Source organism: Enhydra lutris, unplaced genomic scaffold (genome assembly GCF_002288905.1).
Source record: "Enhydra lutris kenyoni isolate GAN:26980312 unplaced genomic scaffold, ASM228890v2 scaffoldscaffold84, whole genome shotgun sequence".
In the NCBI taxonomy this organism is placed as follows: Eukaryota; Metazoa; Chordata; class Mammalia; order Carnivora; family Mustelidae; genus Enhydra; species Enhydra lutris.
In genome coordinates, this window is record NW_019154168.1 from 3582715 (window position 1) to 3608992 (window position 26278).

Genomic DNA, 26278 nt, shown 5'->3' on the forward strand with positions numbered 1-26278 from the left:
ATGAAGCTATCATGCAGTTTCTAGATAAGACCACCGAGTAAATTCCCTTGTAAAAAGTTTTCAAGAAAATGGAAATTGAACTACAAACTTACTAAAGAAAGACCAAGTTATTCCTGTCATACCGTTTTATGAAATTAATGCACATGCAGCTTTCTTGCAAGCAGCAAATTCTACCGTCCTGCTTACTTTATAGTCTATGAATTAATAAAAATTACAAATTCTTCATTCTTATGTGTGAATGCACAATAATGCCATGTAAGAAATTTATAGTTATTGTATAATTTCATAGCATATACATACATAAGTAAATATGCACACATATTCACATTTACTACTCATAACAACTTTATGAACTTTTAAAAAACACAGCTCAGGGGTACCTGGGTGGCTCAGTTAGTTAAGCATCTGCCTTCATCTCAGGTCATGATCTCAGGTTCCTTGGATCGAGTCCCACATGGGGCTCCAGTCTCATGGGGAACTGCTTCTCCCTCTCTACCTCTGTGCTCGCTCGCTCGCTCTCTCTCTCTCAAATAAATAAATAAAATCTTAAAAACAACAACAACAACAACAAAACAACACAGCTCAATGAGTTTGAGCTACATAAATATATGTAAAGCACATGGAGAACTGCTTGACACATAACCAGCACTATATATGTCTAAGCTATTACCCCTACCATAACAGTATTATTATTATTGTTGCTGTTGATACTATTATTTAAGAACGTAAGTTTTGAAGTCACACCACTGATTCAAATTTTTGTTACATCACAAGTTACTCTATCTGTGCCCTGATTTTCTCATTCATACAATGCAAGTAATAATAAAAATATATACTTCATAGGCTATCAAGAGTATTAAAATAAGTATTAAGTATTTAGCACAATACTCAGTGTTTGGTTGACGCAAACACAATTTAGTAATTTTTACAGTTTAAATGTTTGGCCTTGGTCTCCTAGGCAGTAAATAGGGGATATGAATTAAAAACCAGAGAGCACCTACTATAGCCACACTGCTAGAAAACATAGAAAAGAGGCCATTTAATTGAATAGATACAATTAAGTATTATTTATAATATAGTAGCAAAAAGTAACACATGTTGCACTGTGTATTGGGTGAAACTAAGTACCAAAGGCTTTATAGGAGGTAACATAATCAGGTCAGATACTCCAGTAGGACAAACACCACCAAACAGACTAGCTTGTTCTCTTTCTTTCTGCTATGACTTTTCCCTTTTTGAAAAATATAAAGTATATATCCAAGCAATGAATCACTACAGTAAATATTTGATAGTATTACTCCAGGTCACAAAAGCAAAATAACTTGTTAATAAGGTAACCAGCTTTAAAATACTATGTATATAATGGAAATCAGAGTCTTGATAAACAAAACAGTGCTCAAGTTCCAGATATCAACGGCTACATCTGGAACCATAAGCAAAGCTGGTAACAAAGCTTCTAAATAAGAAACTGGCAAATGTTTAACCACATCCTTATTTTCTTAAGAATGTACAACCTGGGCACAAAGTGGTCCAAGTTAATATGGCTGGACATTCTTCTGGAGAGATTAGGATTCACAGCAAGATTAGGAGCCTGAGGGTCTGGAGGAAGAGGGAGAGGTATCTGAAGTAGGGGAAGGCAGGAGGTGACCAGTCGTTCCTTTTTTCTCTATTCTCTTTTCCTCCACCCTCAAAATCCACTGATAAATACATTTATTCATCAAAATGTCAAGTTCATTGCTTGGTGATATAAAGTTGAATAAGATGCAAAGAATCTAGTAGAGAAAACAATGGTCACAGAACAGGGGAACATTAAGTTTTATAGGAAAACACAGATATCAGCTAACCAGCTAACCAGAAGGTATACTTTGGGTAAAGTTATATATCAGGTGCTCCTGTATATACTCTATCGTTCGAAAATAATTATCAGTCCTATTTATGGTTCTTGTTCTGTAGATGAAGAAATGGAGTCTTCAAGATGTAAGAGATAGAACTCAGAATGAAATTGGGGCCCTCTTAATCCAAGTCCAGGGCTCTCTGTAAGACACCATGATGCTTCTCCACCTCCTCTACTTTCTCATTCTTGACTTGCCTTTCTCTATTTTTTCCCCCTAGAAGGGCAAGAGAGTGTCAGCATCTAGATCAGAAGTCAAAACTCAAATGTCAATAGGGAAGTGGCAGATGATGTAAATGAGGAAAATAGAAGAGGATATAGATGAGATGGTGGGGACTGTGGCTAATTGGGGGTTCATGCCCTTTCTGAAGGAGACTCGCTTAGCTCTGATGTCATGCAAAATGTAGACCCAGGGCTTTGTGAAATCTTCCAATTTTTTGAGAGAGTTCTGAAATCCAGTCTTTTCATATAACTCTCCGTATTATTTTTTTTTAAGAAGCTCCCTAAATCAAATGTTTCCTAATCACTGGGCTGAATTTTGCCTATGAGATAGCAGTTTGCAATCTCTGCTCTAGATGACAGGTGGCCAATCTGACTGGCATGCTCTCCATCACTGTGGTATTTCACCCCTAGGGTTAAACAACCAAGCAGTCATTGCAAAGCAAGCCACAGGTGCAACCATTGTCATCAGGATTTTATTTTAATTCTGTTGTATGAATAGGACAGGTGTGTTTAATGGCAGAATCTCAGGTATGAAAACAAATTAGACATCACCTGTTCCAAAGTCCATCGAGTACCTGCCTCACTTCCTGGACATCCCTTAGTGAGTAGCTTTTTGGCTTCTGCTTAAACATCTCCATTAGCCAACAGGGAAGTCTTTCTCCTCAGAAGTCCTGCTAATTTTCATCTACTCTAGTCTTACCCATAGGGAAGGCCCCTCTTCCTATTAAGCTGAGCTCTCTATCCTTATATCTGCTACCTATTTTTTCCTGGATTATGCCTAGAGCACAATATTCCAGCAGTGGATGGACTCTCATTTGTCATCACAGCCTGAACAAAGTTTCATGAGTCTAGTACACTTGCCTCCCTTGCCCCTTGGGACTATGGAATGATATAGCAATGCAAGTAAGTCAACAAAGATCCACACTGAAAGGGAAAGAGAGCTGTTTTTTTTCTACCAGTCATTTTTTTAAAACTTAATTCCACTTTAAGGATGCATTTATGCCCTAATCTCCATGTTCCTAATCCAGAATATACACATTGCATCTTAACTCTTTAGTTTTAAAAATACAATCATTTTGGGCACCTGGGTGGCTGAGTTGGTTAAGCAACTGCCTTCAGCTCAGGTCATGATCCTGGAATCCCGGGATCGAGTCTGCATCAGGATCCCCGCTCAGCAGGGAGTCTGCTTCTCCCTCTGACCCTCCCTCTTATCATGTTCTCTCTATAAAAATACATCCATTTTCATAAACAGATAAGGTTGCCTTCATAAAATATTAAAAGAGTATGTGATTTCATAGGAAGAAATTTCACATGAAGAAAATGACTTAACTTTTAAGTTTAGCTTTTAAATGAAAACTAAGAAATATGATGATATACCCAATGTGTATCATGAAATGTAGCCAACTTAATTCTGGCAAATTACATCATAGAACATAATAACTATAGGACTCTGCTTATTTATCTGTCAAAGTCATGAATTCTTTCCAAATGTGAAATGCTTTTGGCAGACATATTTTAAAATTCTTTTTTAAACAGAACATCAAAATTGGGTGGTGCCTGGGTGGCGCAGTCAGTTAGGCGTCCGACTCTTGGTTTCCGGTCAGGTTAGGATCTCAGGGTCATGAGATTGAGCTCTGTGAGACTCTGCACTTGGCGTGGAGTCAGCTTAAGACTTTCTCTCCCTTGCCCCCAACCCCCATGTGTGTGCGCTCGTGTCCGTTCCGTCTCTCAGATACATAAATTCTTTAAAACAAAAAGAAGAAGAACATTAGGGCACCTAGGTGGCTCAGTCCATTAAGGATCTGTCTGCCTTTAGCTCAGGTAATGATCTCAGGGTCTTGGGATTGAGCATCCCTTCAAGCTCCCTGCTCAGTGGGGAGCTTGCTTCTCCCTCTCCCTGCCTCTCCCCCTGTTTGTGTTTTCTCTCTCTCTCTCTAATAAGTAAATAAAATCTTTAAAAAAAATAAAAAGAACATCAAAACTGGGGTCCATAAGAATTTGAAAATTCAAACAAATATGGAGTATTTCATCTCCAAATAGAGTTGTGAAATGTTATCCTTCTCCTTCACTTTCTAATCTCCTTATCATAAGATTTCTTTGTATTATTCTTAACTTCTTAAGAAACTCCCAAACCAGGAGCCATCCTAATTTCTCTTTCTTTTGCTCTCAGGTCCAAGTAATTATCAAATCTTTCAGCACCCTGCATGAGATCATCCCCTTCCCCAAGGAGATTCCCTCCAGTCCAAGCCACACCATCTGATACGGGAACTGGAGCCACAGTCTTCCTAACTTATTTATCTCATTCTGTCCACAGTCTGTAAGGGGAAAAGCCATAGTGATATTTTAAAACATTTATCAAATCACATCACTCCAGTGGCTGCCCATTACGCTTAAAATAAAATGCAGATCTCTTGCCAGGGCTCAAGGACCTGGTTGCTAACCACCTCTCTATCCTCCTTTCTAATTTCTAACATCCCTATCCCCAAGTCCTTCACTCCAGCTTTCAGAGATTCTCCATTGCGGGGCAGGACTGGCACCTTGCAAGGAGAAGAAGGAGTGTTCAAAATGTGTGAGAATGTTTCTTGCTTTGTGTTTCTTTTCTTTTTATTTACTTATTTTTTAATGGAGATACAATTGACAAATAACAATGTATTAGTCGGGGTGCCTGGGTGGCTCAGTGTGTTAAGCCTCTGCCTTCAGCTCAGGTCATGGTCTCAGGGACCTGGAATCAAGCCCTGCATTGGGCTCTCTGCTCAGCAGAGAGCCTGCTTCCCTCCTTCTCTGCCTGCCTCTCCACCTACTTGTGGTCTCTCTCTGTCAAATAAATAAATAAAATCTTAAAAAAAAAACAAAACACAATGTATTAGTTTTAGGTATACAACACAATGAGTTGGTGTATGTATATGCTGCAAAATGATTACCACAATAAATTTAGTTAACACCCATCACTGCACATAGCTAAAATTTTTTCTTGTGATGAGAACTTTTAAGATCTACTCTCTTTCCAAGTTTCGAATATGCAATACGGGACTGTTAACTACAGTCACCATGGTGTACAGTGAGTGCACTTTTATAATCACAATGACTTGGGAGGGGGGCACCACTGGCATTTAGTAGGCAGCAGATCAGGGATGTGAAACATTGCACCAAAGAACCCACAGCCCCACAACACAGCCCAGTTCTACACTACAAAGGATCACGGTACCCACACGACAGGAATATCCATGCCATTTTCGCAAACACCAAACTCGTTCCCACCTCAGGGTCTTTGCATTTGCAGTTACTTTCAGCCCAGGACACTCTGAAATCTTTCCTGGCTTGCTCCTTCTCGCCACTTGGGAAGTCATCTCCTTTGAAGATGGACCAGCCCTCATTTTTTAAATAGCATCCCCTAAGAGCATCCCTGCCAGTGTTATTACTTTTTTACCCTGATTTGTTCACATTTTAGCACATATCACTATGCAAAAATTTTTTATTTATTTGTTTATTCTTTTTTTGCTTTTCTCTCCCATTGGTATGTCAACCCTTTGAGGGAATTTGTACCCACAGCACGTAATAATGCCTGGGATAGAGCAGCTGTTCAATAATCATCTGTGAGATGAATAAATATCTATAATAACTTTTCTTATTTAGGGTTAGGAATGAATAAGACTTGATTTTGATGTACAGTGTCACCTACTCATCATTCCACAGCACAGAGAGGTAACGGTAAATTTTAAATGTTCTAAGTCACCACTTTACTCTTTCAGAGAATGTGAAAGAGGGTGTTTTTTGTTTTTTTGTTTGTTTGTTTTGTTTTGTGAGCACCATATTTCTGTAAGCCTCACAGTAAATGTGTCACTTCTGGCTAACATGGTCAGTAGAGCAAGGGTAGAAGTGCTTCCTAGGGCAAAAGTAAACACAGGTGATGGTAGTCCACTTTACCTTGATGTAAGCAACTCTTTAATCCACCAGATGAATGAGAATCACCTTTTGTCAGAAATGCTCACAAAACATACTTTCAAGACCAAAAAGAGTTGAAAAATAATGCAATGTTAAAAAACTATTTTTCAAACACACTTTGAGAGCGCTAAATCTCAAGTTTCAAGACAGGTCTATGAAATGAGCTAAGGAAGAAGGGGTAAGTGGGGATATGTAGGATTACATTTAGATTTTATAATATGAATTTATGAAGTGTACCAAAGCATTATTTATTTTAATATATGGAAGTCTGTTAAAGAAGAAAGTATAATTTGATTCCTTTTATGTCCCACACATATAAGACCTATAGTTGGATTGAGTCTAGATTAGATACTAAATGCTAAGTGCTTTTCTTCGATCAGTGATATTTGGGGTCTGGTATACAATAACCTATGATTTGTGTGAGATTGTTGGGCCCAAGTACTGTGTGTATTTCATATCATAATATAGACTGCCAGACGCCATTCTCTCTCTCTTTTTTAAGATTTTTATTTATTTGACAGAAAGAGTGAGAAAGAGCACAAGCAGAGGGAGCAGCAGGCAGAGGGAGAGGGAGAAGTAGGTTCCCCAGTGAGCAGCAAGCCCAAAGGGGGGCCTGATCCCGGGACTCCAGGATTATGACCTGAGCCAAAGGCAGATGCTTAACCGACTGAGCCACCCAGGTGACCCACCAGATGCCATTCTCAAACTCACAGCAATTCATGCTCCAATAAGCAATGTATGAGAATGCTCCCACTCCCACCCACTTTCCAACACTGTATATTATCAATATTTTCACTTTTTGTAAGTTGATTGATGAAAAAGTAAAAACTAACTATTATTAATTTGCATTCACTACTATGATTGTGCATCTTTTCAGATGTTATTATTTGCGAATCCTCCTCTGTTTGTCCATTTAGTCTTTGCCCTTTCTTCTACATTATTGTTTTTAGTCAACCCGTAGGAGCTGTACTTTAGGGATAATAGTTTTCGTTAAGTCATCCATGCTGCATTATTTTTTCCGTCTGTTGCTTGTTTTTGACTTTTGTTTATGGTATCTATCACATTTTTTTAAATTTCTATGTAACCAAATGTGTCAGTCCTGCCTTTTGACTGCAAGTTTCATATCTTGCTTAGGAATATTTCCCCCACACTGACATTTAATAAATGTTCTTGGGACTTTTCTCCTAATTAGAGTTCATTCTGTAACAATCCATTAAATCCTCAAAATTCTAGTGTAAAGTTAATGGAGAGAGGGGATAAATGAGGATAAGAAAAATATAAAGGTAGAGAAAAGGAACTGGAGAAGTCTTATTTTTTAATGTTAAAGAGATGCTGCATTATTGAATTTTCCTCTCCATAAGGTTAATATTACGAAAAGGGGAAAAAAAAAAAAACTCAAGTATTTGGACATGAAAATGTAATTAAGTTTTAATTATATAAATATAATCATAAGGGAAAATTATTGGTTTAAAACTATCTGAGCACAAATAATACTAGAAATTTTTTTAATACTAGAAATTTTTTTTAAAGTAAGATGAGGGATAATTACAATTTTCATAATACTAAAAGTGAAATCATATAAAATGATAAAAAATAAGTTGATTCCTACTTAGGTAATATTTCATCTGAGCCTTTTCCATAAAAGCTTTAAATTTTCTGATATTATGATGTTATTTATATGTAAATAAACCAGGGAATTGGGGATTAGTCAACGAATTTGTTTTTCCAGCAACTATCATGAGAAGAAAATAAAGGAAGAATTTTTACAGAGCTATAGGTAATAAGATATTCCAGATGCTTAAGTTAGAAATATGCATGTGCTTGCTCAAAAGCCAAAACAAATATAATTTTGAGATGAGAACTTGTATTTTGTAATACTTTATGAAAAGCCCTTAAATAATATTTTTCTCCAAAGTAACTCCTAAGGATTAGAGCACAGATCCCATTAGGATTTCCAATAACATCTAATTAGACAATTAAGTTCCTTTGTTGGAGCTTGCCTGCTTTGCTTATAAAAATGTATGCAAAGTCTACATCAGCCACAACCAAACATTTGGCATCCTTTTCCTTAACATTTACTGGGGAGATAGAAATAAACAGTATGATCTGCTCTCATTCACTTGTTGCTTCCTTGTAAATGTTGAAAGCCTATCAAAGCAAAGAGTCAATGAGAGCAAAGAAGATGACTCCTGAAACCAATGGGTCCTAAAGATGAGAAAAATAGGAAGGAATATTCCACCATCTATCAAGAATATTATTATAAGGATGCCTGGGTGGCTCAGTCGGTAAAACATCTCCCTTTGGCTCAGGTCATGATCTCAGGGTCCGGGGATGGAGCACCGCTTCAGGCTCCCTGCTCAGCTGGGAGCTGCTTCTCCCTCTCCCTGCCACTCCCCATACTTGTGCACATGTGCACGCTCTCTCTGTCAAATAAATGAAATCTTTTTTTTTTTAAAGAATGTTATTATAAAACCATAACAGTAAGACAATGTGATATTTGCACAGGAATAAACCAACAGTCAGTGGAACAGAATAGTCCAGAAACAGACCTATGCATATATAGAAACTTGATTTATGACAAAGCAGACTTTAAAGATTAATGGAGGAAAGGACTGTTCAATAACTGCTGGTGTTGAGATAAGTGGCTCTCCAGTTTTACGGAAAAGTTATGGGAAAAAAATTAAATTAGATTTCTATCTCACATTAAGCACATATGTCAACTCCAGGAAAATGAAAGTTTTAAATATAAAAGGCAAATGACAATATATTCAGAAAACAATTTAGGTGAAAATTTTTTTATAGATTTTATTTATTTATTTGACAGAGAGATAGAGCACACAAGCTGTGGGTGCAGCAGACAGAGGGAGAAGCAGACTTCCCGATGAGCAGGAAGCCCGATGTCGGGCTCAATCCCAGGATCCCAGGATCATGACCTCAGCCAAAGGCAGGCATTTAACTGACCGAGCCACACGGGCACCCCTAGACGAATATTTTTATGACCTCATAGTAAGGAAGGATTTCTTAAGCAAGAATCAAAACACAGAATCTATAAAAGTGTGATAAATCAACCAAATTAAAATTATATTCTCTTCATCAAAGGACACCCCAGAAAGAATCAAAAGGCAAGCCATAAACTAGGAAGAGATTTCTAACACATGTAACTAAGAAGGCTTAGTCTACAGAATACAGTTACACTCCTACAAATCAGTATGAAAATATAAACAACCCCAATAGAAAAATGGGCAAAAGACACACAAGAAAACATTTTAATGAAGAGGAAACATAAATGCCTGTAAACATTTAAGATGTTTAACCTCATCAATAGTCCCAAAAATGCAAACTAAAGGTACAATGAGACACACTTTCACATCCAGCAGTGAGCCAAATATCCTGTAGTTTAACAATACAAAGTAATGACAAGGAGGTGGAGTCAATGGTGCCTTGTTCCTTGCATATTTTGCAATTTTTTTTTGCACCATGGTCTCATAGTTTTTAGAATATTACCTGTGTTGATTTTTTCTAGGCCACCATAGCAGTAGGCTTCTTCTCTCTCTCTCTCTCTTTTTTTTTTTTTTTACGATTTTATTTATTTATTTGACTGAGGGAGAGACCAAGAGAGGGAACACAAGCAGGAAGAGTGGGAGAGGGAGAAGCAGGCTTCCCACTGAGCAGGGAGCTGGACCCCGGAGCTCGATCCCAGAACCCTGGGATCATGACCTGTGCTGAAGGCAGACACCCAACGACTGAGCCACCCAGGTGCCCCAAGCGGTAGGTTTCTTCAAAATATGTCTGTATTTATTTCTGACAGATGTCTGCAGGCATGACCAGCCTGCAATCACTCTAAACTAAATTTTGACTTTAAGACCGTAAGGTTTTTTTTTTTATTATTTCATCAGCTCCACACACATTCCTTGTGTGAACAGTCTGTAATCTTGTGAAAGCCAGTGGTGGCGGGTATGAAGCCTGAGGAGAGAGACCCAATTTTTCACATAGTCAGGTGCTAGAGGTAGGGAAAGACAGTATATCCAATTGTCCCTTATTCTTAGTGTGAAGTCCTTTGGGGCCCAAACTTAGGAGGATCCTAGGTTTTGTCTTTCTCCTACTTTCTCTACCCTAAGTTGTCCACAGAAACAAAGCTCATTTTACCCGATTCAGCAAATGCACTCAAGGCAAAAGTCAGCTCTGATGCACTGTTTAGTTCCACGGGTTTCTCCTTCAATTCAGTTTTAGCCTCTGAAAATCCTCACTAAGTAGCCAATTCTCTCCTGCATTTTAAGGGACAGTGTTACATTTTATCCAACATTCTTAATTGTTTCCAGCAGAAGAGTTAGTTATGTTAGGTCTGTTATTAAACGAAACGAGACTGAGACAAAGTGAAAGTTATTTAAAGCTTTATTTTATGATAAGTATTAGAAGTTAGACTGATCAGCCAGGGGAATGAGACTGAGACAAGGTGAAAGTTATGCAAAGCTCTATTCTACGCTAAGAATTAGAAGTCGGACTGACCAGCCAGGGCCTTCTCCGAAGAGAGCGACCACCCCCAGCTTAAAGACTACCTTTTATAGAGCAAAAGCCTGGCCACACACAGGTGGCCAATGAGATTGTAACACACAGAGAAAGTTGCATAGTCATGTTAGGTCACACGCAGGTGGCCAATTGAATTACAATTTACCCTATAATAGCTGTTTGAACTAGCCTATTACTCTGGTCAGAATTGGCACTCAAGTTTGGTGCCCAAAAGGCAGAGTTTACATTTTTTGGTGGTTAGGGAGACAATGTGTACTTTTACTGATTGGATGTCTCCACCTGGCCTGACTCATCCTTGTATTCGGGCTCTGTTATTGGGAATTGGTCGACCTGGCCTTGTATTCTGGGCTCTGTTATTAGGAACTAGCTGACCATATTTTACTGGTTTCCCAGACTTGCTTCTAAGTAAGTTTCTCTGGTGGAGTGGGGGGGTGGGGAGCAGGGTCAGTTTAAGTTTTACAGCACAAACAAGAAAATGGCTTTTAACCAAGATGGAGTCGCTCTGGCTAAATAGGTCCTTACAAGTAGAGTCCTAGACCACTGTACTGCCAGAATCAAAAGCCGAAAATCATGATTTTTAAAACATGATTTTAAAATTATATTATTTTTGTGCTTTGAGGTTTTGAAGTTTTCAATGCTTGTCCCACAGCAACAGAATAAAACTGAAGCTCTTTTGCATTCCCACAAGTGACCTGCTCCTGTTCTGGAGCCATAAGAGAGATTCTTGCAGAAGAGAAGTAAAAGGACGGTTGAGCCCAAATCAATGGCAACTGAGAGTAAAGACAAGAGAGAGGAGAAAATGGCAATTAATTAGTAAAGCCAACGGCAGAGAATATTTAAGCCTAGTATGGACGGAGCTTAACATACCCAAAGGTTTGATCAACACGTTCAAATCTGAGTCAAGCCCATAGTGCACTACAGGCTCTCAGAGCTGAGAGTGAGGAATCTGAAGGGGTTGGGGGAGAAGACCCCAAGGAGCAGCACCAGTCCAATGTCATGAAAGGACAGTGGGCGATGAGGACCCAGACTAATGGGCAATTAGGCAACCTGGTCACAATGGCGGGAAGACTGAGAAGCTGCCACTCCTGGAGAAATTTACAAAAAGCCATGAGGCGAAAATAAACCCTAAAGCAAACAAAACAGAGCACAGAGGAATAACAGATATTTCCAGACCCCTGATTCCTTAGATGCTCCTTCCTCCAATGCCACTGGGCCTCCTCTCACTGTCAAAGCCTTCCCATGGCAGACATCAGAGTCAGCTATACCAAGCCCTTGGCTGGTGGGGACTGATAACCTCCTTACAAGACCTTTCACTGTCTGGCCCCAAACCATCTCTTCAGGCCCATCCCATCTCTTATCTCATTTCAGCTGCAACTACACACAGCGGCTGACAAGCAACAATCCCTCCAATCTTCCCTCTTTCACATGTTTCCCTCTTCCTGAATGACTCTGCCTTTTCAGGTGCCTGGAAGATCCCTACTTGTTCTTCAATGACCACTCACAGTTGCCTTGATCAGAAAGTTTTCTCTGATTTTTTAAAGGTAACTTTGCTGCCTTCCACTTCCATGTCCTATCAACCATAGCCAACACATTATTGGTTCAATTTTTTTTTATTATTATTACCATCACAGCCATTATTTGTCAAGTGTTTACTATGTATCAAGGACTCCATTAAAGGCTCCACATGGATTTTTCTTTAATGCCCATAGTTATTATCTTCCTCTATTTTATAGAGGAGAAAAGTGAGGTTCATAGAGTTTTAAGATTAGCCTAAGATCACACAGCCACTAAACAGATTTAAATACAGTTCATTCTGACTCGAAAGGCCATTAGCTGTCCAATAAAATCACCTTTGTTCATGTCTGTTGCCACCAAGAGTAAATAACTAACTTAAAAATAAAGACCATGTCTTCCTCATTTCTGTATAATAAGCATAATGCTTAGCATATAGCTGATGCTCTCTAAATATTTAATATAGTAAAAACTTCCAGTTATAAAATAAGACATGAGGATACAATGTACAGTAGAGAATGCATATACAAATGTGTAACAACTTCATGGCATTATAACAGACAGTAGCCAGATTTATCATGGTCATGTCATAAAGTATATAAATGGAGGCACCTGGGTGTCTCAGTCATTAGGTGTTAAGAGTCTCCCTTTGGCTTAGGTCATGATCCCAGGGTCCTGGGATGGAGCCCCACATCAGGCTCCCTGCTCAAGGGGAAGCCTGCTTCTCCCTCACCCACTCCCCTCTCTCGTTGTCTCTGTCAAATAAATAAATAAAATCTTAAAAAAAAAAAGTATATAAATGTTGAATCACTATGTTGTGTACCTGAAATTATGCAATATCGTATGTCAACTACACTTCAATAAAAAGATTTGGTACACAAATGAATGAAATAATGACTGGCATCCATTCCAGTCCCTCAGAAACTAGAATATCAACAATGGCACAGAATCCATATTACAATGTCTTTATGTCACCTTAGACTAGGGTCTACTGGCTGGCTCAGATGGTCCAAAATAAGAGATAGAAAGTAAAAGAAAGTTAAAGATTCAGGGACAAAAAGAACAGAAAAGTCAACACAGCATGTTTTTAACAAACCGATTTAATTTTAAAAATGGTTATTTTTTAAACAAGTGGTCTAATCCAACCTCTTTTCAAAATAACTGGCTATCTGTGGCACCTAGCTAACAGGTTGTACAGCATGTGACTCTTGATCTTGGGGTCATGAGTTTGTCACATAGGGTATAGAGATTTATTTAGATAAATAAATATTTTTTAAATAAAACAAAATAAATACTATCTTAATAACTTCATCTTTTTTTCCAGCCTAAATCAATAGTATGACATCTATTAAATACTTGCCATGGGGAGAGAGTTAAAAAAACAAAAAAAAGAAGAATGCATCATATCTCATGAGCTACTAGTTTAATGTAAACTCTTTTTCCTGGAAAGAAGTTAAGTCTTACTTAAATGTATGCACAGGTTATCTCACTATGGGAAAATATAGTGCAGAACATTGTGGCTCCTTTGCTCAAAATTCTCCACAAGTTTCCCCATCTCACTCAGAGCAAAAGGCAAAGTCCTGGTTACAACCTAAAAGCTGCTTCATCATTTAACCCTCATTGTCTCTGTGCTTATTTACTTTTTACCCCTTCATTCAGTCCCAGATAGCCAGGTGGCCTCTTTGCCATCCCTTTCTAGGAGCCTTTCTGACACCTCTATTGAAAATAACTTTTGGGGGCACTTGGGTGGCTCAGTTTGTTCAGTGTCAAACTTTTGGTTTCGACTCAGGTCACGATCTCCCTGAAAGGAGATTGAGCCCCATGTTGGCCTCAGGCCTCTGCGGGGAGTCTGCTTCTCCTCTCCTTCTCCCTCTGCACCACCCATCCTTGCATTGTCTCTCTCTCTCACTCTGAAATATATAAATAAATCTTAAAAAAAAATTTTTTTTCCATTTGGAACTGATCAATGACAAAGACCTCATGTGTATAGAGTTCTTTTCATTGTCTTTTCCTGAAATGTCTTACAATGACCATTGTCTAAAAATTTAATTGTGGCTTTGAGATCCTGGTCTCAATTCTAGCAAATAATAGCTCAAATTATCCCAAACACTTCAAGTGACCTGCAAGGTATATTATTTATTTTGCTAAAATGAAAAACAAACACATGTAACTTGATTGGAAATAATGACAGTGACTAAGACAAATGACCTGAGGACTACCTTAGGAAAGGGTTCTTTAAATTATCTTAAAATACTAAATAAAAGAGGATCTTCTTGTGCAGATCATTAAACCATAGCTAATTCTGAATTACCATCACTACTTAAGAAACTGTATCAATTTTTTAAAAATAATTCAAAGAGCTAACAATTCAAAAGATATTTAGAATTGGTTTTCAAGTGCAATATATCCCTTTTCTTCTGCCTCTCTAATGGTTGCTTTTCCTTCCTAATTATATTTACTTGAGGTTTTGAGTTTAAAAGCTCTGCACACACATCAGCATTAGCAGAAAGCAAGCCAGATTGTGATTTAAAGAGGAAAAAATGGTTGTATATGCCAAGGAGATAATGCACAAGATGACAGTATCTTCAGCTCAACAAAAGAAGTCATGTACAGTCCTGTCTCCATCTAGTTACCTCACACTGAGGTCAACATAAAAAAAAAAAAAATCTCCTAAAACCTTCTAGAGAATGAAAATCAGTAAGGCTTATCAACAACACACATCCATGTTATAATATAAACCTCTTTCAATTTCAAAAATTGATGGTTAAGGGCTGGCTCTTCAGCAGTGGCATTTGATTCCACATTAGTCTGCAGTATGAAAGAGAAAAACAAAGACCATCATTCCGAACCTTCCATTACAGACCTACACCAAACTGCAACAAAACATTCTTAAGGAAATTGCTGTTACTGTGTACTTCCTATAAATGTAAACAGGTTTCTTATTTTCAGTTCTAAATTTAAAAATAGAAACACAGCAGTTAAATATTACATTTTAGAAAAGTGCTTTTTCTCCATAAACTACTGTTGAAAACTGTAAACATGTATAACCAAAGAGCAATTGAAAATAACCCCAGAAGTTAACAATCAATGTAACAAAGCAATCTTTTTTAATACCCTATTTATAAACTCGTAAAGTTTGCATAAGCTATTGCAAGCAAAGCAAACCCACAAAACAGATTTAACAAAGGAAACAACTTTCAAAAGAAACTTTAAACAACCCTGGAGGATATAAAAATAAACGCAGTCACATTTAATATACATCTGTGACTAGTAGAGTCAAGTTTTTGATATTTGATGGTTTTCTGAAAGGCTTTACAGCATTTTAATCTCTAGAAAATGGAGAAGCAAAAAGACACTACAATTAAGTTTTCCATATTAGCTCATAACTTCCCAGCCTTTTTCTCCAAAACACTTATATTCCTGGGGCGCTTGAGTGGCTCAGTCGGTTAAGCATCCAACTCTTGATTTTGGCTCAGGTCATGATCTCAGGATCGTGAAATCAGCCCCACACTGGGCTCCATGCTGGGCATGCAGTCTGCTTAGGATTGTGTCTCTCCTCTCCTTTTGCCCCTCCCCTCAAAAAATAAAGAACAAATAAATCTTCTTTAAAAAAACAAATAAAACTTCTCTTCCTGTGGACTCATTTACTCCTAGAGTTGGAAGTTTCTAGGAAAGGTTCTCAGCCCCAGCTGTACCTGTGAGAGAAGAAGGGCTAACATAATAAAGCACCAGCTCCACCCTCATTGACTCTCAACTATCGAGGAGTGCGGTCAAGGCGGCAGTATTTTTGTAAATCACCCAGGTGACCGTAATGAGTAGTCTGTATAGAAAGTCACTGATTCTGACACAGCTCTTCTAAAAGAAGATCCCAGGGTGGGTATTTAAGCTTTGCTTAAACACTTCCTATGCTAAGATCCAAAATCCCATCCAAAAGCCCTGAAGGTAATATAGTACTTTATAGATGGTCATTTTTCAAATATGAATGGTTATTTGAATGGGGCATGGTGACCCATCATTTCTCCTAAGAAATACAAACAGAGTTCCAAGATCTTTGTACTTGTACTCCTTCCTAAAATTCATTTCCCCCAGTCTCCATGTGACTCATCATTCCAGTCTGGGCTCAAATATCACATCCCAGAGAGGGTTTCCTGATCACACTTTCCCCAGCCGGTCTCCATCTCTTTGCTCACGGCATTCCTCACATCCTAAGTGCATGTGTGCTTGCTGATGATCTCCTAGATCTGAAACATTAGCTCCATTCAAGCAACTCTGTCTTGTCTGTCTTGCTCTATACTCTTTATCTTCAGCAAGTGGCACAGTGCCCAACACAGTAGCCACTCAGTACAAACATTTGAATGGATAAATGAAACAGAACAAGAGGCATGGGCAACCTAAAGCAAAACCCAAACTCAGATCGCTATATAATGTAAATAGGTGGCCATGCCAAAGACCCCCTCAATGTAACCATGTAGCTTCAAACTGTACAAAAGTTCATGGAAACTTCCCCAAATTTACAGATGTAGTCATCTTAAATTCCTTATTATGCATCAGTTTTCTTCTGAAACTCAAGTAAGACATAATCAAAATTAAGATAAACTTTTCATATACTTTGAAAACATTCCAAATATTCAACAGCCATAAATAGAGCAAAATGCTAAATATTAAAACAGAAAAGTGTAACCATATTGGAATCACTGTGATCTAGTAGTGGGGAAGGGAGCATAAAAAAACATAAACAATATGAAATTACTTGGAACACCTGAAATGATAATATAAAAAAAACTCATATTGGGGTGGGGGGAACTTACAGAGACCATTCCATATAAACTCCTTTCTAAGCATGAACCTTCCAGACAGTATTCCTAGCATGTGGCTAGCCTTTCCTTAAATTTTTTGGGTGACAGGGAACTCACTACTTCCTAAAGAAACCACACTTGTTCCATTCTTGGACACTTATACTTGTTAGTTCTTGATTTTGACTCAAAATCTGGCTCCCATGGACCCACTTGTTCTGCTCTCTGAAGCCAAGTACAAATATGTCAATGAAACAAACTCAGTGAGTCAGTTCTAACAACAATCATTTAACAATGATTAAAGAAGTAAAGTAAGTCCAGAAGGGAAATAAGTTTGGGCCAGGGAAAGAGAACACTGAATTGTTATAAATAAATAAGTAAACAAACAAACAAACAAACAAACACATAAGGGCGCCTGGGTGGCTCAGTGGGTTAAAGCCTCTGCCTTTGGCTCAGGTCATGATCCCAGGGTCCTGGGATCAAGCCCTGCATCGGGCTTTCTGCTCAGCAGGGAGCCTGCTTCCCCCTTTCTCTCTGCCTGCCTCTCTGCTTACTTATGATCTCTATCTGTCAAATACATAAATAAAATCTTAAAACAAACAAACAAACTGTCAAGGGACAGAATACAAGTGTGAAAACAGGTGGATTATCCTGGCTGGAGGTGAGTGACCAGAGTAGAAATAGATAGGAGAAAAAAGATGGAAAACAGCTGATACACATCCCTGAAGGCTAAGTAAAAATTATGGTAATTGAACAAGATTATTCTGTATTTAAAAAAAAGAAAGAATGTGGGCGCCTGGGTGGCTCAGTGGGTTAAGCTGCTGCCTTTGGCTCAGGTCATGATCTCAGGGTCCTGGGATCGAGCCCCGCATCGGGCTCTCTGCTCAGCCGGGAGCCTGCTTCCCTCTCTCTCTCTCTGTCTGCCTCTCCGTCTACTTGTGATTTCTCTCTGTCAAATAAATAAATAAATAAATAAATAAAAAAGAAAGAATGTGAAAAGTAAAGGACAAGTAGATAAAATAAGTAGACTATGTAACTCAAAAAGAGAGCAACACAGAAATTCAGAGCTGAAAAAAATCATAGAAATTATCTAAACCCCTTAATTTTATAGACGAAATAAATACTAGAAGAAAAGGTATCAATTGCCACTCTTATATGCCTTTTCATTTTTTTTTAAAGATTTTATTTATTTATTTGACAGAGAGAGAGATCACAAGCAGGCAGAGAAGCAGGCAGAGAGAGAGGGGGAAGCAGGCTCCCCGCTGAGCAGAGAGCCTGATGTGGGGCTCGATCCCAGGACCCTGAGATCATGACCTGAGGCGAAGGCAGAGGCTCAACCCACTGAGCTACCCAGATGCCCCACCTTTTCATTGTTTTAAGGAAGAACACTTTTGCCAAACCATTTCCTGTCTTGTAGCCACTGATGCCCATCGCCTACATACCATGCTGAATCTGAGATTCTGTATAAGACCCTAACCAGCTATCTCAAAACTCAACTATCACAGGGCAAAGATGGAATAACATAATGAGACCCAACTGCCTGAATCATCTTGGCTTCTCACCAAGACCTGGTATGAACAGGATATGGCCACACTGCAGGACCAGCTCTCTCAGGCCATGGAATCTAGCCACCTATCAAGCTGATACACATAACCCCATCATCAGCCAAGAAGACAAGAATCAAAATAGCTGCTAATTCACCCACAAAACTTTTCCATTTTTTCCAAGGCTACCTGCTCCCTCTAAGCCCCTAGGGTCACCCACACTCCCTGAGATTCTCCAGTTTTCTTTTCTTACTCAGTCCCATTTTCTTCACACTTGAAACACCAGTGCCTTAAAAAGGAAGCCCTGCAGGGTGCCTGGGTGACTCAGTCAGTTAAGCATCTGCCTTCAGCTCAGGTCATGATCTCAGGGTCCTGGGATTGAGCCCCATGGGGGACTCCTTGCTCAGTGGGAAGTCTGCCTCTCCCTCTGCCCCTTTTCCCCATCTCTCTTCCCTGCCCTGCCCATGCTCGCTTGCTTGCATTCCATCTCTCAAATAAGTAAATAAAATCTTAAAAAAAAAAAAAAAAAAAGTTAGCCTTGCTCTAGAAATATCTGCATTTTTAATTTTTTTTAAAGATTTTTTGTAATTATTTGGGGGAGAGGGGTGGACAGAGGGGCAGAAGGAGAGGAAGAGGGACAAGCAGACTCCACAGTGAGCATGGAGCCTGACACAGGGCTCGATCCCAGGATCCCAAGATCATGACCTGAGCAGAAACCAAGAGTCCCACGTTTAATCAACTGAGCCCCCAGGCACCCTAGAAATATTTGCATTTTAAAAGGATAAAGTATTAAATGAAAAATACCAGGTTGCAGAGTAATATGTATAACACAACCCCATTTTTATGAAAATAAAAGAACAGGATAAACAAAAAACCCTGTCAATGGACTCATGTATTTAAAGACATTTAAGGGGGGCCTGCGTGGCTCAGTGGGTTAAGCTTCTGCCTTCTGCTCAGGTCATGATCTCAGGGTCCTGGGATTAAGCCCCTTATCGGGCTCTCTGCTCAGCGGGGAGATTGCTTCCTCCTCTCTCTCTCTCTGCCTGCCTCTCTGCCTACTTGTGATCTCTATCTGTCAAATAAATAAATAAAATCTTGAAATAAAAATAAAGACATTTAAAACAAGTATAAGAGAATACTCACCAAAGTATAAGAATACAAACAGAATCAGGAAGAGAGAAAGGAGAAGCAACTAATTTGCATATGATTTTATCTAACTTGGATTGTTGCCATAAATTGTAATTATAGAATCATCATTTTTAAAGAGCAATCAAGGGGTACCTGGGTGGCTCAGTGGGTTAAGCCTCTGCCTTCGGCTCAGGTCATGATCTCAGGGTCCTGGGATCAAGCCCCGCATCAGGCTCTCTGCTCAGCAGGGAGCCTGCTTCCTCCTCTCTCTCTGCCTACTTGTGATCTCTGTCAAATAAATAAATAAAATCTTTAAAAAAATAGAATAGCTATACCTTTAAAAATTTAAAAAAAATAAAGAGCAACCAAATGATTATGACCAAAAAGAGAAAGAAAAAAAATTAAATTGAAAGCACTAATGCAATTTCAAGTTATCTGTCAGCAAGAGGTGTGTGCTATTTTTCCTAGCGCCCTCTAACCTAGGAGGTCAGGAAGGGCCAGTTTTCCACTGAGGCTGACCTCTGGGTACTCACTGTGCCAGCCCAGCTTCTTTGCCCATTTTTTATTAATTTGCACATTTCCTAATTCAAAATGCAATCAAACTAACTGGAGAAAACACTGTTGAATTGTTCATATCTTCTGTGTTCTGGAGACTAGGCTTGAATAAAATGACAACTAATTGTACAAATTATTCCTTTGTTTTATTAAGTTGAGAGTTGAGTATTTGAATTTCTCATGCAACTTGTGCCTCCGCTCAAAGAAAACATGAATTAAAAGGATTCATATAACCTGGTCATCAACCGGACCCTCTAAAAGAGCTCTCCCCCATAGCACCTTCCTTTGTGAATGGAGCCAACTTCTACATACCCTGAGAAGATTCTCAACACTATTCTTTTCCTTACTTCCCACATCTAGTCCCCCAGCATCATGTTCCACCCTACATCTTCTAAACAGCTGTTAGGTTTGGCCCCTCCTCATCATTCCTACTGCCCCTGCACAGCTCCAATATACTCTCCAATATACCAACGCTGGGACTTTCTTTTTTTTTTTTTTTTAAGATTTTATTTATTTATTTGACAGACTGAGATCACAAGTCGGCAGAGAGGCAGGCAGAGAGAGAGAGGAGGAAGCAGGCTCCCCGCCAAGCAGAGAGCCCGATGTGGAGCTTGATCCCAGGACCCCGAGATCATGACCCGAGCTGAAGGCAGAGGCTTAACCCACTGAGCCACCCAGGTGCCCCAAGCTGGGACTTTCTAAACCAACTTGTGACTAAGGTGTTCCACCCTCTCAGGTAGTGTGGTACAGTAAAAAGAAAATGTGCTCTTCCTAAACCAAGTTCTACCACTTAGTTTTGCAGTCTTGAGAAGAATACTTAATCTAAGACCTATTTTCCTCTTCTGCATAATTCACGTAATAACTACCTTAAAAAAGGATTCTTATAAGAATGAAAGATAAGGCATGCAAAATGCCAAGTCCTAAATGGAGCTTTTTACAGAATTAAATGCTTTGTTATTTTTATTATTTTCTTATCTGTAAAAATGAGCAGTAAGTCTCTGAATTACTCTGAAGATTAAGGAAGATGTAAGGCACCAAACACAGTGTTACTAAGTGTTTCTTTTCATCTCCTTTTAATGGTTCTGCTATCCCCAGGGCAAAATGTGACTACTGCCACTTTCCCAATATGATCTCCTGCCACTTGACTTCCAATGTCTTCTTCAGCATAATGAATTATTAAATAGTAAGACTGCTTCTCTTCATGTCTTCCTCTCCTTCAAAGCCATATTTACAGGTACAACATTCTGTGTGAGAAAGTCTTTTACTATATATTTCAACATGCAAGTAATTATCATATTTTCAAATTTGGAATGCAATACCCATAAAGTATAAATATATGGAAGGGTTGATATGGCAGAATATTCATAAACATGAAAATCTGAAAAAATCATCAAACCATGGTTACTTACATGTTCATGCAAACATAATGAATGTGATGAAAGATATAACATCTTGTTAAATGATATCTGAGAAATAACTTTGCCAGAGATGAAATTTTGAGTTGAAATAAAAAGAAGGAATGGTACAGGTTAGAGTGACTGGGTCAAAAAATATATATATATGATTGAAAGTGACTGTGTGTGTTTGTTGAGGTTGTTTGCAAATACTTTGCAAATACCTTCTAAAAGCATATGTTGGTACATTATAGATGTTTTAATTTGGTAATAAATATGATGATAAATATAAACATTCTTCTTTCAAACCAGTGAGAGAGAAAACACTAGCCTAGGCAAATAAATTATTAACATTCTCTATGTTTATTCATAGATTGGAAATGAAATCTAGGGGCTCCCCCCAGTATGATTTCATGATTTAGCATATACAAAGCTAACAATCTTTCTAAGCATAAAAAGGAAAAAATTTCTGTTTAAACATGAATCCAAAAAATTAAATGGCTTTCATCAGATCCCCAATGTGACAGTCTCTAAAAAGTGTGTAAGTTCAATGTCTATTTCTTGAATGATTTAACCATAGTCCTGAAAAAACAAAAAAAAAAAACAAAAAAAACAAAAAAACAAACCATAAAATTAGCTTCAGGAAGAAAAGCTGGTCATTGTCCACAAAGTGCTTCATTAGCAAATGGTGTCTATCATTGATGTCAGGGTTAAGAATATGAGCAAAAAAAATGAGTTGAAAATTCCTAGTACATAGTCTACCATAAGCTAGCTGCAAAACTTTTCTTAAGCTGTCACATGGATAGGTTTTCTACAATGCTATCAGGAATGCTGAATCATTCCTTTCTATGAGGATCTTTTTCAATTTTACTATTTTTTAAATTTCAAATACTTTTAAAGTAAAAAACAAAACAACCACAAACAAATTTAAATTCTAGGAGGTGTTTTTTTTTTTTATGTGTGTGTATTTTTAGTTTTTTTAAATTATTTTGGAACTATGACTCTTCCTCAAACACTATTTTGGCCTGAATGACAATCATAGTGCTGATTTACACACGTCCCAAACATATAATCAGCCAGGACCTGAACATAACTGGGCATGGGTGCCTCTCAGGTCACTGAAAAGCAAGCATTACTTGTGAAATTATAAAACCATGGTCAAGTATTCTAACAAGGATGTTGCTTTGTCCAGCTCCCCAAAGATAATTAAAAGGAGAACATTATGATGATGGCAGAAGTCATTCTTTTTTCATAACATTAGTACTTTTCTTTCAAGTCTGTTCTTTTGAGTCATGTAGACAGTAATGTAGGCACAGAGCAGAGCCCTAAATGATGTCAAGCCAGGTCAAAAGCAATCTAGACTCAGGGAAGAAATAACTAGAAAAAATTAATGAATTCATTATCTTGATTTTGCACATCTTCAGGCAAGCACTGCTCACTTGGCTTTATTATCGCAGCAGTAATCAGCCTGGGAAGAAGGGCAGCAACACTGCTGGGTACTGACTCTTGAAAATAAAATGACCTGTAAAGACTGAGCCAGGTTGTTACACTGCAAATTATCAACGTTCAACTTGGACTTAGTACTGTCATTTTCTGCCGACATTCCCCTAAACTGGACCAATGACTTTTAAATGAATCATATTTTTTGCAAGAGCCTAGAAATAAGCCAAAGATTTTATACTTGGCTTTAGAGAAAAAATGCAGCGTTGTTTACTATACGTACCCGTAAGTGAACAAAACTTCCCTTTTAAAAATCAGAGCACTCACAAAACATGTCTTTCAAAAATGGCTTCTATATGATTATCATCATTGGGATATTTTAGTTTGCCCAATTATTCTGGATTTACCTTTCAAGTAGGAAGAATTATTGAGACTGATTTAGCACATTTAAATAATACTTCTAATTAAAGTATACATTAAAAGAGTAAAAATAACAGGTCACCACATCAAACAATCAAATATAATGATTATTTTATTATTCTTAAATACATTTTTATGTAATTGCTTGACAGTTCATTCGGAATAAATAACCGAATCAATTTATGCTAAGTGCAACTCAAAATACTTATGTAAATGAGTTTCATTTGGTAAAAATAATCCTGATAAATTTTTTATCAGCCTCCTGCTAATATAGAACAAAATATGCCTCAAATTTTTAAAGAAAAAAATATATAACTGCTATTTGTATTATTCTTTATTAAGAAACTACAATTGTGCTATTCTCACAAAATGTTTTTTCTCATTTTTCCCATTATTGTTGATGACAATAATAAAGGTAGTGTTTCAATACCAGTCACTTCCTATACTTCCTAATTTTCTTCATCTTTCTCTGACACTAACCAATACTGACTAGTGAATGTTTGATAAAGGTGTCCCTTCTTTCAGTAGAAATTCATTCTTTAATGAAATATTTATTATACACTTACAGTGTGATAGACTTTGTGTTAAAGGATTTGGATGCAAAATAAATTAAGACAGTTTCCTTTCCTTAAGAGCTCATGGTCTAGTAAAGGCAAAAGACAATTGCATAATGGACTACTATGCAGAGTAAGTGAAATGACACAGAAATACCCCCAGAAAGGTTGCTTAAATCAAGCAGGAAGATCAGTTAACAGTAATACTCCATTTCATTAAATTAAGTCTACCTCCTTTATCAAGGAGGTGATGGCTTACCACTGCCTGGTTTGCACTTCCTCACCTTGGCAAAGCAGTGTTGACAGGTTTAAACATCAAAACATCTCTGAGAATTACAATCACTATCCTGTTTCCTGACTTCACAAGGTTTAGCATCACTGAATTTAAACATATCTGACCTAATCTAACTTGGAAAATACCAGTGAGTCCAGCTGTTGTTAAGAACAGACATGTACATGGTAAGAAAAACATGAACTCAAATTTTACAGCCTGATACGTGAAAATCAGATTTTTAGTTGGTGTTTTTACTAATTGTTTATTTGTTCGCATTTAGGCATCAGAATAAAAATAAGACATGCCTGAAAGTGTATTTACCATACTGTGTACTGGATTAGAAGGCAATTTGATTAGATAGGTCATAAATCACGTCTTTAACTGTAGCCACATAAAACAGACACCCTTCAAAAAACTAAGTAAGAAAAACATTTTTGATAATAATACATGCCAAATTTAAAATTAACACCTAAAAGCCAATATGCACCTAAAAATAAAGACTCACAACAAAGAAAAGCAGTGTATACATCTAAATTTATAACCAGTGACTTGCTACCCATAGTGCTTCAGGAATCAGATAAAACAGACCGAGTTCCTTCAACAGTATGTATATTCTTATGAGCGCTTGATAGGAAATCAAAGCATATCCATTATTTTCTTCCAAACATTAGCCAGTCTTTAAGAGAAGCCAAACACCGAAAGACTCAAGAGGGCCAGTGGCATACCTGGCCCATTTGTGATATTCTGGTTTTATAAACCCAGTCATTTCAAACAGAAGAGGCTCATTTGATATGGCGGGCTACCCTTGCACTTGATATATACCATTCAGCCAATGTGTAGAGTTGTTCAGTTTTCCCTGGTCAGGGTGACCTTATCTGACTTGGGCATGGCTCTGCCTCACTCAGAGGTGAAATCGAGGCAGTGGGATCACCCAGCAGAGTTGTTTTTCTCAGGCAGCCCGAGGACATGAATAACTAAAGCCAAGGAGAAGGAAAACCGCCCAGACTTTGTCCCATGGGATTGGCGGAGAGTTCTAATCACAGTTCCCTCTTGCATCAAGGGGTGGTTACATTCACCAGGCTGAGGCACCATAGGTCCTGCATCCTGAAACCGTGGGTCCCTCAGCACGACCCTACTCATCACCTTTTGTGGATTACGGGATTGTCGCTGGAACCCGGGTTTGAAGTAACAGTTTTGGGAAGTTGGATTTACGCATTCCGACCCAGCTGTCGCCTTCGAGTGCTGAGACTTGAAGACTTCTGAATCTCCCTCCCCCACAGCCCGCACAGCCACCGCCTCTCAAATTCCAGCTTATACATTCATTTCCCGGGCAATTTTTCTCTTGGGGGGAAAACAATGGACTCTTTCAGTCTTCTCTTATCAACAAAGGGCTCTAAGACGAAGAAACCTCCCTTTCAACCGCATCCTTTCCGACTTTTTACCAGTGAAGAGTGGGCGTTGGGGGTGGAGGACGGAGGCCGCGGAGGGATGAGGTGACAGGCAACTCACCTCTTTCAGCTGCTCCAGCTCCTGTTTGAGGCTGTCGTACTCAGCCTCCAGCTCGTCATACTGCTGTTTGAGGGTCAGCTTCTCTTCCAGTACCACCAGCCCGTACTCTGCAGCCTGGATCTTCTCGTGGGTCGTCTCCGTGAGCTCCTTGGTCAGCCTCTCTATCTCAGTCTTATAATGGTCCACAGTCTGCAATACCTCTTCTGCGGCCATAGCCCCGGCGGATGGAGGCAGGAGGGGGTGTCGGGGTGGGGAGATGGATGCAAAGCAGGCGGGGGAAGGGTAAAAATGGAAAAGAAAAGTGTGGCTGGATGAATGAGCAGAGCGCGGCGCTGACTGCCGCTCCGGCGGCAGCGGCTACACTGCCGGAGAAACTGAGGAGAAATGCAACATGGAGAACGCAGGGAGAGGATCAGGGGCGAGGCGCCAGCCGCTGCCGCATGAGTCCTCTGGGCCGGCCCCTGCGTGCGGTCAGCAGCCGTGTGGCATGGCCTGGGCTGCGGCTGCCGGGGACGACGAGGGGCTCCGGATTCTGCTTATTCAGAGGCGCCCGGCCGCCATGTCTCCCGGGCA

The 26278-nt window shown here is 38.8% G+C and overlaps 1 protein-coding gene across 4 annotated transcripts in view; it reads right to left on the bottom strand.

Moving 5' to 3' along the window:
• The window catches only part of LOC111161327 (BICD cargo adaptor 1), a 219944-nt gene extending 194012 nt beyond the window's left edge, over positions 1–25932 (bottom strand). For all 4 annotated transcript variants that reach the window (XM_022524926.1, XM_022524924.1, XM_022524925.1 and 1 more), the window contains exon 1: positions 25706–25932. In XM_022524926.1, the coding sequence (XP_022380634.1) occupies positions 25706–25918 (213 nt within the window). In that variant the 5' untranslated portion in view covers positions 25919–25932. The remainder of the gene's footprint in view (positions 1–25705) is intronic.
• Positions 25933–26278: the final 346 nt, after the last annotated feature.